Source organism: Bactrocera latifrons, unplaced genomic scaffold (genome assembly GCF_001853355.1).
Source record: "Bactrocera latifrons isolate USDA-ARS-PBARC rearing strain unplaced genomic scaffold, ASM185335v1 scaffold_413, whole genome shotgun sequence".
Taxonomy (NCBI): Eukaryota; Metazoa; Arthropoda; class Insecta; order Diptera; family Tephritidae; genus Bactrocera; species Bactrocera latifrons.
Window position 1 is genome coordinate 187 of NW_017537061.1, and position 15,387 is coordinate 15,573.

Genomic DNA, 15,387 nt, shown 5'->3' on the forward strand with positions numbered 1-15,387 from the left:
ATGCATACAAACAAGTTGCAATAAAAACAAATACTAAAAATTATTAAAATATTGACAAGTAATTGTTTCCAATTAAAATAGCAAACGGAATATTTAAATTCGACACCAATTCCCGTTAATTAGTGTAAACGTTACTTTATAGATGGAAAAGCACAAACGTAAGTGTAAAAAAATGCGTTGAAAAAATTGCGTCAATTTGCGTTCAAACGTGAAACGAAATATAAAATATTAAAAAAAAACAATAACAACAAAAATGCATTATAAAAGTAAATTAAATTAAATTCTGAAATACTTTATAAAACCAGCGTGCAGCGTAAAATTGAAATAAATATAAAAAAAAATATTTGCAAAATTTAAAGCAATTAATAATTAATGCTGATAACAAATGTAAATGAGACCAATGAGTCTTCAAATTTCTTATAATTATTATTAAATTTATTATWAATTACTTGTGTACAAGTATGGTTGAACTAAAGCGGAAGGGAAAAAGTAAAAAATAAACCAAATTATATATTATATTATTGAACTATTGACAAGCAGAATTATACATAATTATATATAAATAATTCTAAATATTATACCTACAACAACAAGTGGATATAAATAAAATAAAAACTACAAAGAAATACATAATAGAAACCAAATGGGGAAGAAAGCTATTTAAATAAATAGAGATTATATGTAAAAAAAAAATAATTGCAATGATTTTTATTTATACCAATTTTGGCAACTTAAGGAATTAACATAAATGAAACTTTAGGCAGTCGTGCTAATTGAACTTGATACGCAGTTACTTGAAAGTTCACCAAAAATGCATGGCGACGACATACTATTATGGGCAAAAAATAGTAAGACTTTGTTCATAATTTTAAAATTCTTAATTTTTCAAAATCAATGTCGTCCCTCTCAAAGTAATCCACCGTGGTCCCAATACATTTATGCCTACATTTTTCAAACACTTGAAATAGTTTTCAAAGTCAATTTCCGGAATAGACATCAATGCGCAGAGCGATTCAAATTTGATGTCTTCAGTTGACTTAAAACAGTTTCGCCGGAGAGGTCGTTTCAGTTTTCTGAATAGCTAAAAGTCACAGGAGCTAAATCAGGCGATTACGTTAGTTGCGGCACGTAATCGGTTAAAAATTTGCCGAAAAAACCCACGAAGAATCAGTGCAGTATGCGACGGAGCATTATCGTAGTGCAAAAAACAAGAGCTTACTCATAATTCCGGCCTCTTTTTACGAATAGCTTGGTGCAAACGACGCATAACACTCAAAAAATATACCTTGTTGACAGTTTGATCGGTTGGAAAGAATTCGGAGTGCACCAAAAAATGAAAGAAAACTGACAACCTTGATTTTTACCTGCTTTGACGAGGTTTCTTCAGCTTCGGCTCACCATTGTCACGATGCTCGCTCGATTGATTGTCAGTTTCTAGGTCGTAAATATAGATACAAGCCTCATCGCCAGTAATAATACGATTAATGTCATCTTGGTAGAAGGTAAGCATGTTCCTTCTTATTCTTTTTTTTTTTTTTTTTTTTTTTTTTTTTTTTTTTTTTTTTTTTTTTTTTTTTTTTTTTTTTTTTTTTTTTTTTTTTTTTTTTTTTTTTTGTGCGTCAACACTACGCCATTATAGCCGAGTTGACAACAGCACGCCAGTTTTTTCTTCATTTCTTTCTTTGACGTCACTCCAATATACCAAGTGCCGCCAGATCCCTTTCCACCTGTTTTTTCCAACGGAGTAATGGTCTTCTTCCACCGGCGGGTATTGAATCGAAACCCTTCAAAGCTGTAGTGTTCTCTTCCATCCGGATAGGATTTGAGTAGCAATAATATTATTATTAAGCCACAAGAATAACTCTTTCAGATCGATGGGTAATAAACTTGGGTTATCTAAGCTATCTTAGTATTACGATTCTCCATTGTTTTATATAAAAAATCGAAATTTTATGATATATATTGTATTTACGTTCATAAGAAGAAGAAGATGGAACGCGAATATATATAGTTTCGGATAGAATTCCAAAAATAGTCTCACTTTGAGAACATTACACATTTCGGAGTTTAAATGCTGGAGAGCTCAATTTATTTGGGAACACCCACATTGATATCGTATATCTCATAAGTAATCGAATGTAAGATTGGCCGTACTGAAAGGTTAGAAGGACGTGATATACCTGTTTGCAGGGTAAAAATGTTATCAAGGACATAATTTTGCCCAATTTCATACATATAAATTTAAAGTCTGATATAGAAATATCGAATGCCTTTGCCTACAATGTTTTTAACAATGCAAATTAAAAACCTGAAGCTTTAATTAATCCGGCTATGTAATTAATGACTATCGGCCCAATCAAATTTACAAGCATAAACAGCGTCCTATTAAATTTAACCACTTATACTGGTATTAAAAGTACATAAATATCATCAAGAAGGCTGGTTCCAAATACAAAGGGTGATTCTAAAAAGTCAACAAAAGGATTAAAACTTTAAATAAAAAGCGTCTGTAAACATCAGACATTTCCACCTGAAAGGATGAGTTTAGGTAGTTCTCAGCTAGAAACCTTAAAAAAATAGTATAAATGTACATTGTGCAAAAGTTATCTAACATGAATGCAACAAGTTGTTCCAAAGTGTCAAGCCAGTCCTCAAACATATTCAGCGACGAAATTTTATAGTTAAACTACTCTACTTACATGTACATACATTACTTATGTACAAATCTTTTATTTTGGATATAATCATAACGTATGATTGATTTTTCGATGAAATCATCTTTAAAGTCCTGCGGAGGTCCGCTAGTAAGGTTTTCTTTTGCAATACACTTTTTTTGACGAATAGCAAAATTTCATATATGAATGCACAACCATAGAAATGCTACAACTAATTTGAGCAATATCGAAGAAAATGTCTATTCATTAGATTTGTATAATCATCTGCCGTTCCTGCGTTTCGAAGTACATTAGCATGTACGTTTGTATTGAAATGTTTCCACCTTAAACACTCCTAACCATTTCAACCCAAACCGATTTTCTATTTATAATTGACAATGAGTTTACGAACAGCTGTGACTTTCTCACGCATAACTGTGAAAAGCAAAATTGTGTCGCACAAAATGCGCCAACCACCTACCCTCTATAGAAACTACTTCAGCAATAATTTCCGGTTAGCTATATGGATAAATGGAGCAAGCGTATACCATGTGGGAAAAGAAAGAGAAGAGTTATAATAATATACATACATCTTATGATCTGTGGACAACTTCTCCTTGCAGACATCGGAAATCGCTCCGAAGGGATTTCTAGTGGTATTTTTATTAGACCCATCATTTTTGCTCAAACTATCTACACGAGTATACATAAAGATTACGTGACACGTTTTGTCCGTGGTGAATTTCTAGCATACTGAATCGATTTTAGTTAAATTTAGCCACTGTATCGAGTTTGATTAAACCTAAAAGATAGGTTGTACCATGGCTATAATACCATCAACAAATTAAAAAGTTGGCATACAAGAATCAGATGTTCATCAATCAGTTTAATGGCAGCCAGATGCTAAAATGCTCTGATAGCGATGATTCCTTCAGTTGTTCGATAGAAGAAGACGTGTATCAGATCGATATCTCAAAAACCTTTACGTAGTATTTATAGGATGACTCACATCAAAATGTTTTTTTCTAATAACGATTTCTTCCGGCAAAAGGATGGAATCATGTATAGAAGTTCGCTCAAGTGAGAAAACTTTTCTGAGCGCCATTCACTAGAGAATGACGAGAAATAATTGTTTTACATATGGCTCAGGCAGCTCACGACATCCGGTCTTGGACCAAGTATCCTCTGGGTAGCCAAAAAACGTCGTTTGAAAGCGCGCTAAAGTGTGAAGGCGAAACATTCCTCTCAAAGGTAGTGCGCTAAGTTTTGGACCCGCCACATAAAAAAACCACCCCAAAGGAAAAGGACATAACAGCTTCGGAAAAGAACACCCTTTTGATGACAAGTTTGACGAATCTCAAGACTATAACCGTGTAAGGTGTGTCTACGCCAATAAAGAAGAAGAAGAAAACATACATCGCTAACAGATGGAATAGGTACTCTAAAGAAAAATTTAAAATTTTTTTTTAATTTTACGAGGTTTTTGAGCAAATTCAACCATTCTCCTTAATGAAGTGTTCGCCGCACATATTCTTTCTTTAATAAATTTGCACAGGTCATTTTTCCACAGGGTCTTTTACTCATATATAGGCATATAAAAGCATATATTTACGGCCACACACATATGCTTAAAACTCGCTAGTATATTGTTAATGTTCGATTATAATAAAAAACTGTTTATCATTGATTCTATTAAGCCATTTTTTTTTTTTTTTTGCTGCTCAGGCAGCGTGCATAAGTGAAAGCAGTGAAGCATTTTATTATACACTTGGATGGTATTAAATCAACCATAACGGAAAATCATTTTTCAATTTAATTTGACACGAAATTTGCCGCAACAGAAAGCAGCATGGACTTAATGAAGGTAATAGAGATATGTAGATGAGTGATAATGTATATAATATATAAATATACATATACGCCGAGCTTATTATATTGCTTATATTATGTAAGCTATGGTGACATTAAAAATTTTATTGAATTTTTAAAAAATTAAAATCCATTGTAAACGTAAGTACTTCCGCTTCCTGGTTATACCAAGAACTAACTGTTATGTAACGATGGCAGTTCGAAATGTAAGGTAATTTATCAATTAAAGGAAGTTAGAAACTTTCAGTACAAAGCATTTAGTCCAATCGGGCGAATAAATGAAGGATTTAGCCTTCGAACCGCTGAAAGATATTTAGGAGAAGCGTTTTTGTATCAAAGTTATACGGACTTTGATCAGTAGCTTGCCGGTAGTGACTTTTAGAAAGCCTTTTCTATATTTTTTAGATTTGATCTCGACTAATTATTCAATCCTTAACCTATGGAGCAATAGTCCCACAGATAAAAGTTCCTGTTTCTACTCTTTGCATATAAACACTATGTTAAAGCTCTATATCCATTTAATTAAAGAGATTCCAATAGTAACGTTCCGAAGGAAGTCATTCCGCCGCAGAAATGTTTACAGTGCGTTGAGAGCCAAATAATTACGGAACCCTATGATGTGGCCATGGCAATCTCATCCATATTTACATAACCTACTTTGGAGAGTTTTAGTCGCGAAATGTGATCTGTTGACCACAAAAATCAGTAAGCTACTGCTGAACCTCAAAATAGAGAATATATGGAGTTGTGGATTACTTGAGCATTAACTTTTCATTGGTTCCACTGAGATTTTGAAGTAAACTAATGTCTGGAGAAGCCATATGTGGAGGACGGAGTCATGTGTAGAAGTTCACGCAAGTGAGGAAAGTTCTTTGGACGCCATTCCTTTGGGAGTGACCAGAAAAGATTATTTTACATATGGCTCAAGCAGCTCACGACTTCCGGTCTTAGACCAAGTATCCTCTGGGTAGCCAAAGAACATCCGTTTAAAGGCGAGCTGAAATGAGAAGGCGAAACATTCTCTTACAAAAATTGTGCGCTGGGTAAAAGCAATGAAAAGAAGACCCCCTTTTGATTGGGACGGTGACGCACCGAGATGGGAAAGGCTGGATGGCATTCGTGGCAACTGCTCTCCGCAAAGATGTTTTTAGCCGTCCGCGTGAGTGATGAGTATCGCTGAAGATATAACTAAGAACTTTATGAGTTCTCCACCAACATGGATATAGTTAAGCGCACAAAAATCCAAAATATGCGCTTTCTGGGTCATGTCGTTCAGATGGAAGATGAGGCTCCTTCGATCTGAGACACATGGGTGGCACACAGAGGCCAGGATATATCCACTTGTCGGCACTTGTCGGCACTTGGGATGTACGCCCGTCGTGATCTCCGAAAAAAAAGATCGAGGCAGTCTTGCGTACTCGTCCTAAACCGTCCCACGGTTGATTCTTAAATAAAAATAATGTCTGTTGCTTGTTCACACTTCACAACCGCCGTTAAAAACTGCAGTATTAGTCTAACACCGAGAACCATAAGAGTTCGAATTATCAATTCATCCTCGTTGCCATTACCGGTGTTGAGCGCTTAAACTTGTGGTGACTAAGTGATAAGTAATGTGAATAGTCATTTCATACTTGCGTAAATAATAAACTGCTAATAGCACTTTTGCGTGCGAATTACCAAGTGATGAGCTTGTCGACCTCTATTCGGTATTTTCACCTCACTACGTCCCATTGCAGTTATAAAAAATAATTAATGTCGTTCAAATGTGGTTTAAATACGATTTTATTATCAACATGGGGATAAAGTAATGCCTGGAAGTACTATGTATTAGTAATATAATATGAATATGCGACAAAAGCTGCATCGAAAATAGTTGGACGTTCCACTAAAACGACCGCAGTCAAATAGAGTTTGCAGATGTTCCCACGACAGTCGGGTCGAAGTAACCGAAACGGACTCGGATTTTTTGTCCGGTCAAAGACTGTCCACTCGGCAGAATTCTGTCACTACAAAAACAACAGAGTTTTTAGACGCATACCGAAACATATATATTATAGGATATATCATAACACATAACACAGTCACAATATAGCGCTTGTCTTGTTAGCTGCTTCAAAGAGCTTCTCATACACTTTCTAAATTGTTGATCTAAGTTGGGCTAAGTAGTCCGAAAATCATACTTGATTTTATCAGGTGAGTCATAAAAAAGGTGATGTAGGATTTGTTAGTTATGGTTAGTCGCTTTAACGTTTGTCCAGTGGGTTCTCAAGTGGGTTAGATTAGTGTAGTCTATGTCCATTACGTAGTTCAAGACGTTAGTCAAATTTTAGATGCGAGTCGCTTCCATTGAGTGCCAACAAGAACTTCGTGATTTTGGGTCTACCGATCAAATGGATTCATAAGTAAATTAAGTAAGTTTAGTTTGTGTCCATTACGTATTACTCCAAACATAATCATCCTTTACAATTGGAGTCCTTTCTATTGAGTGCCAATGAGAACTTCATCCTTTAGGATTCGAGTCCCTTCTATTGAGTGACAAATAGGAATTTAAGTTTTTGAATCCATAAATCAAGTGGATTTTTTAGTGGGTTAAGTTAGTTTAGTCCATGTTCATTAAGACGTGATTATCATTTAGGATTCGGGTTCCTCGGTTTGCACTCCAATAAATAGCTCCATCACATATCTTGCCTGCCTTTCTCCTACCTAGATGGTGGTTAAGTAAATGCATCGGTTTATCAATGTAAATCACGCTTCTTCAGGACGATCGTACATCATTCTTGACCATATCGAGAACTATCTCGTTACCCTGCATGTCTTCATGACATCGTAGAAGTTAAGCCACTTGTTTCTGGTGACATTCTCCATTGCTGTCCTTCCCGAGATACTATAAGCTGATATATGAAACGATGTTATTGCCTGGATTACTGCTTGACTGCCCACGGATATGGTTAGTCTAGAGTTTCCTGCTGATAAACACAGATTCGGATCTAAAATGCGCATCATTTGAGGCCGTGGTCACATTTCGAAAATAATACTTCTTCTTTAACCTCCTCTCACTATGGTTTCCGACAAAGCTAAAATGTGCATCATTTAAGGCCGTGGTCACATTTCGAAAATAATACTTCTTCTCTAACCCCTTAACACTGCGCAGGTTTCCCACATGGTACTTGCAGTGAAATCCAGTGATTCTAAAATCCTTCATCTTTGGGCTTCACTCCATTTGCTATCCACATATTAACATCCGTCAACTATTCAATTAAGTCATAAATCTGTACAGGATTTCAGCGCATTTATATCGCCATAAAATAATGAAATATTAGACACGCCATCTAACAGTAAACACAGTCCACTTAAATAGCCGCATATCTTTTGAAAGCCACGGCATTTTGCTTCAACCACCAATTTAGGCGACTACGCACGAAGCACAGATATGTCGACTGAGCTCGGTGTGCTTGGACTCGACACGGCAACGCAGCTAAACACCACATTTGTTATCGAACTCATAAGCGCCATTTACGAACTGTATCTATTCAAAAACTTCGTCGTCTACATAAGTGAGCAATTCAATGACTCTGAGAACGCAGTGAAATTTTTAGACGAGTTCTTTATGGTCTTTACGTTAGTACCAAAGGTAATCGTGGTGAATAATGATGGAGTCGATCCCAAGGACTTTCATGTTGATGTGCTAGTTAGCAAGCCAGCGCTCGGTTTGGTATTCACGACAGGACCGAACGACACAGTGATGCCATTAGCGGCGGAGAGCATGAAACTGGTGCGAATACTAAAAACCGTATTCATACTCACGACAATGATAGAGTTGGACGAATACGACGAACGTAATGAAAGCATTTACGCCAATTTGGTCAATGAAACGTATACATGGATTTGGCATGAACAATTTCTGAATACGATCTTATTAACGGTACGTGATAACATCTACATACTCGAACCATATCCTGAATTGAAAATCGTCAACAAAACAGCAAATTGGGATGTGAAAGACTTCTTTATCGACTATTATGACAATCTGAAGGGCTATATGTTCGATACCATTGTACGTTACGATTTGCCACGTGTATTCGATCGTCATTATGAAAGCGGTGAACTAAAGATCAGCGGTACTTCGGGTAAACTCTTTACCACTTTCCTGAAATCCATCAATGCGACATTAGTTGAATCGAATGTCGCGAACTCACCATTTGAGCCCGCGTTAATGGGTGATGTCGTTGAATTGATTGTCAATAGAACAATCGAGTTGAGTCCGCACTCGCAGACAGCGCTTTTCGCTATGGATCATGTCGGCACCAGCTATCCGATTGGCATAAATGATTGGTGTATTATGGTGCCGTTTTATAATCGTTCGCCGGAGCATCTTTACTTGCTGCGCAGTTTTCAAAACACCACTTGGCTGCTCGTACTTTTCGCAGTCGTCTATATATCGATCGCGCTCTGGCTTTGCGCACCACAACGACCGATCGACTATAGCAATGCACTATTGCAAGCGATTTGCTCAATGCTCAGCATTGCGCCTACGACGCTCTTCAACACACTTAATCTACGCATGTCGTTCTTGTTCTTTTACCTCTTTGTGCTCGGTTTCATAACCTCAAATTGGTATACTACAAAGATTGCCAGCTATCTGATGACGTCATTGCCTTCGGCGCAAATAGATACAGTGGACGATGTCATCGGCGCTAATCTACGCATTAAAGTATTGGACTATGAGTATGAGCGTCTGGAGTCGATGCCTGTACAATATCCACAACGTTTTCTCGCACAAGTCGACATCGTTGATAAGCTATTTATGGATCAGCATCGCGATACAATGAATACAAGTTACGGCTATAGCATACAAACCGATCGCTGGGAGTTTCTCAGCATGCAACAACAATTTCTACAAAACCCAGTCTTTCGCTTATCGGAGATTTGTATGGGCCCATTTCATCATGTGTTTCCCATGTATGCCGATTCACATCTGCAGACACCACTTAAATACTTCATCTTACATGCGACACAATCCGGTTTGCTGACATATTGGAAGAAATCAACCTTTGCCGAGGCGCTGCGCTTGAGGTTGGTGAAAATCATGTTGATACATGAGGATCCGCGCCCTTTGTCCATGCGTTTTCTTCGTCCGATCTGGTATGTTTGGTGGTTCGGGCTTATATTAGCTGGTATCGTTTTCCTTTGCGAATGGAAGCATGCTGCTTTTGTGCGGATCAAGCGTAGGGTTTTGACCCAATTGAGTTTCTAGGATTACTAAATTACTGCTAGAAATCTACGTTTGTTTGAAGTAGTTTAAACAGTTAAAGCTTTACAGCCTTGTATCTTCACTTAGCCTTTTCAAAAATTGAAGTTCATCCTAAAAGAAAATGAACTCTGAACTAAAAGGGTTTTTTCTTAGGGACGCTACGAAAGTGGACCGATAGGAACAGCAAGCTACATTAAACTTTTTCGCTCTTTTGACATTTCTCTTCACTAAGGTTTCTTTTATTAAAATTAATTATTAAAATTTACTACGGAACTTCGGAGTCAGCGACCTCAACTTTAAGAGCGTCATCATGAACGTGCTGTAAGATCAACAATTGAGCATCTAGTGAAACAATTTTAATCCAAAAGCGCAGTACCAAATGTTCCCGTGTCAGTTAGACAAAGAAGTGTCGAGAATTGTGCTGCCGTTAGCGCATCAATTGAGGACAATTGAAGACCCAAATCAGTCTCTCACCCGTCGTTCTCAAGCGTTGGGCATCTCTGTGACGTCGTTGTAGCGAGTTTGCTAAAAGATCTTGACCTAAATCCTTACAAGATCAAATTGACGCAAGAACTCAAGCCGCTGGACCACCAGATTCGTCGTACATTTGTGAATTTGGCTGGGGAACAACTTGAAAATTATCCTCATATTTAGCGAAAAATCATCTACAGCGATTAAACTTATTTCTGGCTGAATGGCTTCGTCAATAAGCTAAATATGCATTATTGGTGAGGCAGCAATCTACATGTATCCGTAATCCAAAAGTCCTGATTGCATCCCGCCAAAGTTTTGGTTTAATGCGATTTATGGGCCGGCGGCGTGATCGCGCCGTACTTCTTCTATGATGATCAACACCGACACGTTAATGTGACTGGGATTCGCTACCGGTCAATGATTACCGATTACTTTTGGACCGAATTGGATGCTATGGACTTGGACAATATGGGGTTCCTACAGGACGGCACCACAAACCCCACAGCGAATGTCACAATTAATTTATTGAAAACCAAGTTTGGTGAACGTGTTATCTCATGAAATGGCCCCGTCAATTGGCCGCCTGCATCGTGCGATTTGATTCCTGTGGGACTACGTCAAGTCTATGGTCTATGCCAACAAGCCAGCGACGATTGATGAACTTCGTACGAATATCGAATGTCGTATCGGCCGATTTATGCTTGAAAACCGTCGTGTTTGCAAGAGTAACCGTGGTGGACATATAAACGAAGTCGAGTTCCATACATAAATGCATCGAATTTGGTTAATTTTTCTTAAACCCAGCACATGCTTTGCACTTCATATTATTACAACCCATTAAAAAACTGTTATATTATATATTCTAATTATTTTTATAATTAGTATAATGGACTTTCAAAAAAAATCATACATTTTGTGGGGTTCTGTTAATCTGAGTAGCAGTTTCGGGTTTCCGTTGGCTAGCTTTCCATACTTTGATTTTTCAATAATTTAGGGTGCTTTTATTTCCTCTTCGTCAACGCGGTCCCATCCACTTAGCCACTGTTCCGTACTTGTTTCCCTTCTGAAAGCTTTTCTACAGCAAACGCCACGTATCTCCAATAGAAACACAAAGGACGCTATACTCAACCCAGCAATCAGCACAACCCAAGCTGCGTAGAGCGTATACAAGTCCAAGGCCTTAAAGGGGAACACATTATTGACCAGCTTCACGTAACCAGCTAGCAGAGCATCTTTAAAGTCCGACCGTAACCAGTAAAAATCTAAACCAGCCATCTGCACGTCCAATATAAAGCGTGTTAGCGGTTCCTCTAGATGTGAATCCAGACGCATCGGGTAACCGATACATGGGCTACCCAAACAGATTTTCGAAAAACGATTAATCGGCTTATTTGCATACTGTTCCTGTAGTGATAGAAAATTCCAACGCTCCTCAGTGACCGGATAGGCATAGGAGTTGTTAAAATTTAGTAGATGCGCCATTTGTACGCTCGAATTCGAGCCGACAATTAATTTCTTCACTTGTTTTACCAGCTCCGGTGGCACTTGCTCTAACACCATATCGATCTCATGGAATTTAGTTAATATGGGTAGCTGCGCCTCGATCAACGACTCGAAGGTGTCCAATTGTTCACCCACAAGCACGGTAGTGAAGAAGCTGCTTAGTAAATTATTGTACCAACTGGTGAGCAGAAAACCGAAAAGCGCCAACTGCAAGTACACCAACAAATAGCGCAACGATGGCTGCTGACTCGCATAGGTCGACGGCAAGAAGACTACTTGAGCTATGCTCTCAAGAAAAGTACGCGAGAGTTTAGTTAGAAATGGCGCTTCACGCGGCACACACGGACTTGTCCACGCCAACGTCACTGAGATATAGACCACAGCGGCGAATATCACCAGCCAACTACCTAATTTCAGCGGACGCACGGGATACAAGCAACGCGGTATCTCATTTTGTACCGGCACAATGAGACAGCACTCTAACTTGAAGATCGGATAACTCATGATGCCCTGATGCTCCCGAATGCTCGTATACGGATGCATGGATATCTCCAATTGCTGCTTGGCAATTTCTTGCACTATAGTGCTCATATTGACGCTGCTCGTAATGTCATGCACCTGATTGGGATTACTGATGCGCAGCGTCATATTCATGCGACGCACGAAATTCACAAACATCTGATAAGCAAAACCGCGTATCTTCGTCGCATTATCACGCTGTTGGCGCACAAAGAATATGCGCGGCAAATCGTTCTCGGCGGGCGTGGAGAGCGTGTAGCCTTGCAGATTGGTAGGCGCTGGTGGAAAGAGATCGGCGCTGCGATTATGCACCTGATACATATGTATTTGCGGAAATGGCGTGTAACGGTAAACGGTATTGTTGTACAGCAGCACGACATGTAAGAATTGTAATTGCCAGAGTTTGGCAAACACGTCCAATGGCTCAAGTGAAGTACTTGTCGCCATTACAATGAGTTTTGTGCGACGTAGCTTACGTAAACGCTGATCTACTACGCGCCAAATGTGATCCGCGGACGTGGCGCATAACACAACGAAAAGCGCATCGTTCGCTATGTGATGACGTAACGTATTGCCGGGCGGAATGGACGTATCAGCGGCAGTGAAGATATAACGCGGCACCGGCAATTGTCTTTCCAAGCTGTCAAGTATGGCGTTGCGCGCAGTGTGGTGCTCATCTTTGTCGCCTATAAATATTGCCACATTGGCTATGTGATGGTACCGTAAAGTGCACGCTACTACCGCGTCGAAACTTGAGCCAACCAAATTGGTGTCGTTGCAAGCGCCTAACGGCAAAGTGCAGAGCAGTAGCGTAGCCAACGGCGTCAACATCCTGTAGGACTACTAATGCCCGCCGCGCAAGCAATGCCAGTTTTATACTGTTTCGCCGCGACTGGAAAGTACTTTATTTTACGTTAATTTACACGCTCTGTAAGTGGCAAATGTAATAAGCGTATTAACCTGCTTGATTGCAATTAAATTTAATCAATCAAGCCCTAAACTCATTACGTAATTTTCACATTGTTGCTGCTAATAAAGTTACTATCTCACTAACTGTCGCTGGAGATGTGTATTTGAATTTTTATCCTTTCCACCTGTAGTGCTCGTAGTGCCCTAGCACCGAGTAAGGTCCCAACTGTTGACATGCAATTTGTATAATAATATATAAAAATAAAATTGCTTCAGCAAACCGCCTCCTTTGAGGGCACATAGGTAAATATTTGTCAACCTAAAACTGTTTGCTTTTCAAAAGCATGACGGTGATTAATGTTTTGAATTTAAAGGGCTAATGTCTAGTGAGTGCTATACTACTATGAGTAAAAATAGTAAAAATAGCTTTTTTCATAATTTTAAAATTCATAATTTAAACTTTGAAAGTAAACCCCCTTTAGCCAATATACACTTGTGCCCACATTTTTTCCAAGCCTCGAAACAATTGTTAAAGACAATTTCCGGCATAGCCTTCAATGCGCGTAGCGATTCACACTTAATGGTTTCCTCTGGGCGGTTGCTTGAGTTTTCTGAATATCCAGAAGTCACAGGCAGCTAAGTCAGGCGATTATGGTGGTTACGGCACGAATTTTATTGAAGATTTGATGAAAATCTCACGAAGAATTAATGTACTTGTAATATGTGACGTTGCATTATCGTTATGTAAAAACTACGAGTTGTCGGTCCATTATTCTGGTCTCTGTTTACGAATGGTTTCGGGCTAACGACGCACATAAATAGTATTTCTTGGTGACCGCTTAGCCGGTCGGAAGTCAAGTGGTCAAGAAGTCGGTATGCACCACACCACGATAATCGAAGAAAACTGCCAACATTACCTTGTTTTTTACTGCTCTGACGTTTTTTTTTCGGCTTCGGCTCACGTTTTCTGGGTCGTAAGCTTAGATGCAAGACTCATCGCCTGTAACAATATGTTTCATGACATCCTAGTAGTCAGAAAGCATTATTTTACAGATGTTAACGCGAAGCTACATTTCGAAAAAATTTAGTAATTTTGAAACCAATAGTGTTTTCATTTTTAATCTAAATGAGCTCCCAAAATAATTTCCACTGATCCGTCCGATATTTCAACGATACCAGTAAGATCTCTGACTGTTAATCGTCGAACCTCAGACACCAATTCCTTTATTTTATTGACGTGTTGATCATCAGTTAATGTTGATGGCCGTTATGGATGTTCTGGTTCGTCGTCAACGCGTTCTCGACTCTCTTTGAATAATTTGTACCAATCAAAAGCACTTGCTTGGTACAAACAATTATCACCGAAGACCTTGTCCACCATTTTGAAAGTTTCGGCACCTGAACTTTGATTCCGAACACAAAATTTAATGGAACTTCTTTGTTGGAAAGTAACCGAACCTAATCAAAAATGATGCAACTTGACAACCGTTGGGAAAGCTTTCAAGAAAAAGTTTCGAAATCCCAATGAAGCCTTCAAAAATTTCATTTAAATTTGAAAAAGAGCAAAATTTCTTAAGATTCGGCGCTAGAAATGTATAGACGGAAGATTGAACTCAAAACGGTATTATTTTGATATAGTACATACAGTTTGTCAAGTAATTCTTTGCAAAATGGAAAACGTCATTGAAATAAACTTTCAAGTTTATTTTTCTTTAGAAAAAATGGATTTATTTCAGTTTTTTCTTTTAAATTATAATAAGAGAGATTATTAGCTACAATATGGATTAAAAAAAAACATTTTTCAGCATAAAACATAACAAGAAATCAACAAAAACAAAAAGTATGCAAATCTTAGGCTGTCAATTAATTCTTTGCAAAATGCAAACAGAAGCTAAAGTGAGACACAAAACAAAGCAACGGTAAATCAAATTCCAGAAAAATCATGACGTGCGTCTGGAATATATTCTTAAGTCTCGTTTTATTACGGTTTTGGTTTTAACAAGTGCACAAGTGTTCGTAATACGGTATTAAAACAATGCCTGGTAAAAGAGTTGGTGAGAATGTAATACAGTTGGTTTATTACAACTATTATAAGGGTAAATCGGCAAAAGAATTAGCTGATATGTTTAATATTAAATTAAGGACAGTGTATAATATCATAAATCGAGCAGAAAAAGAAAATCGGCTGCATTTAAACAATTCTGGAGG

General features: G+C 38.2%; 2 protein-coding genes across 2 annotated transcripts; one reads left to right on the top strand and one right to left on the bottom strand.

The window, feature by feature from the left end:
* Positions 1-7,953: 7,953 nt before the first annotated feature.
* On the top strand, positions 7,954-9,777 carry LOC108972660. Its single transcript, XM_018939347.1, has one exon. It carries the CDS (start codon positions 7,954-7,956, stop codon positions 9,775-9,777), a length of 1,824 nt encoding a protein of 607 aa, XP_018794892.1.
* A 1,461-nt stretch (positions 9,778-11,238) lies between these two features.
* Positions 11,239-13,101, bottom strand: LOC108972661. Its single transcript, XM_018939348.1, has one exon. The coding sequence runs from the start codon at positions 13,099-13,101 to the stop codon at positions 11,239-11,241; it is 1,863 nt and encodes a 620-aa protein (XP_018794893.1).
* Between the last annotated feature and the right edge of the window lie 2,286 nt (positions 13,102-15,387).

Bases quoted from the DNA above. Each gene is read 5' to 3' on its own strand.
- LOC108972660 (XM_018939347.1), top strand. From the start codon at position 7,954: ATGTCGACTGAGCTCGGTGTGCTTGGACTCGACACGGCAACGCAGCTA.
- LOC108972661 (XM_018939348.1), bottom strand. From the start codon at position 13,101: ATGTTGACGCCGTTGGCTACGCTACTGCTCTGCACTTTGCCGTTAGGC.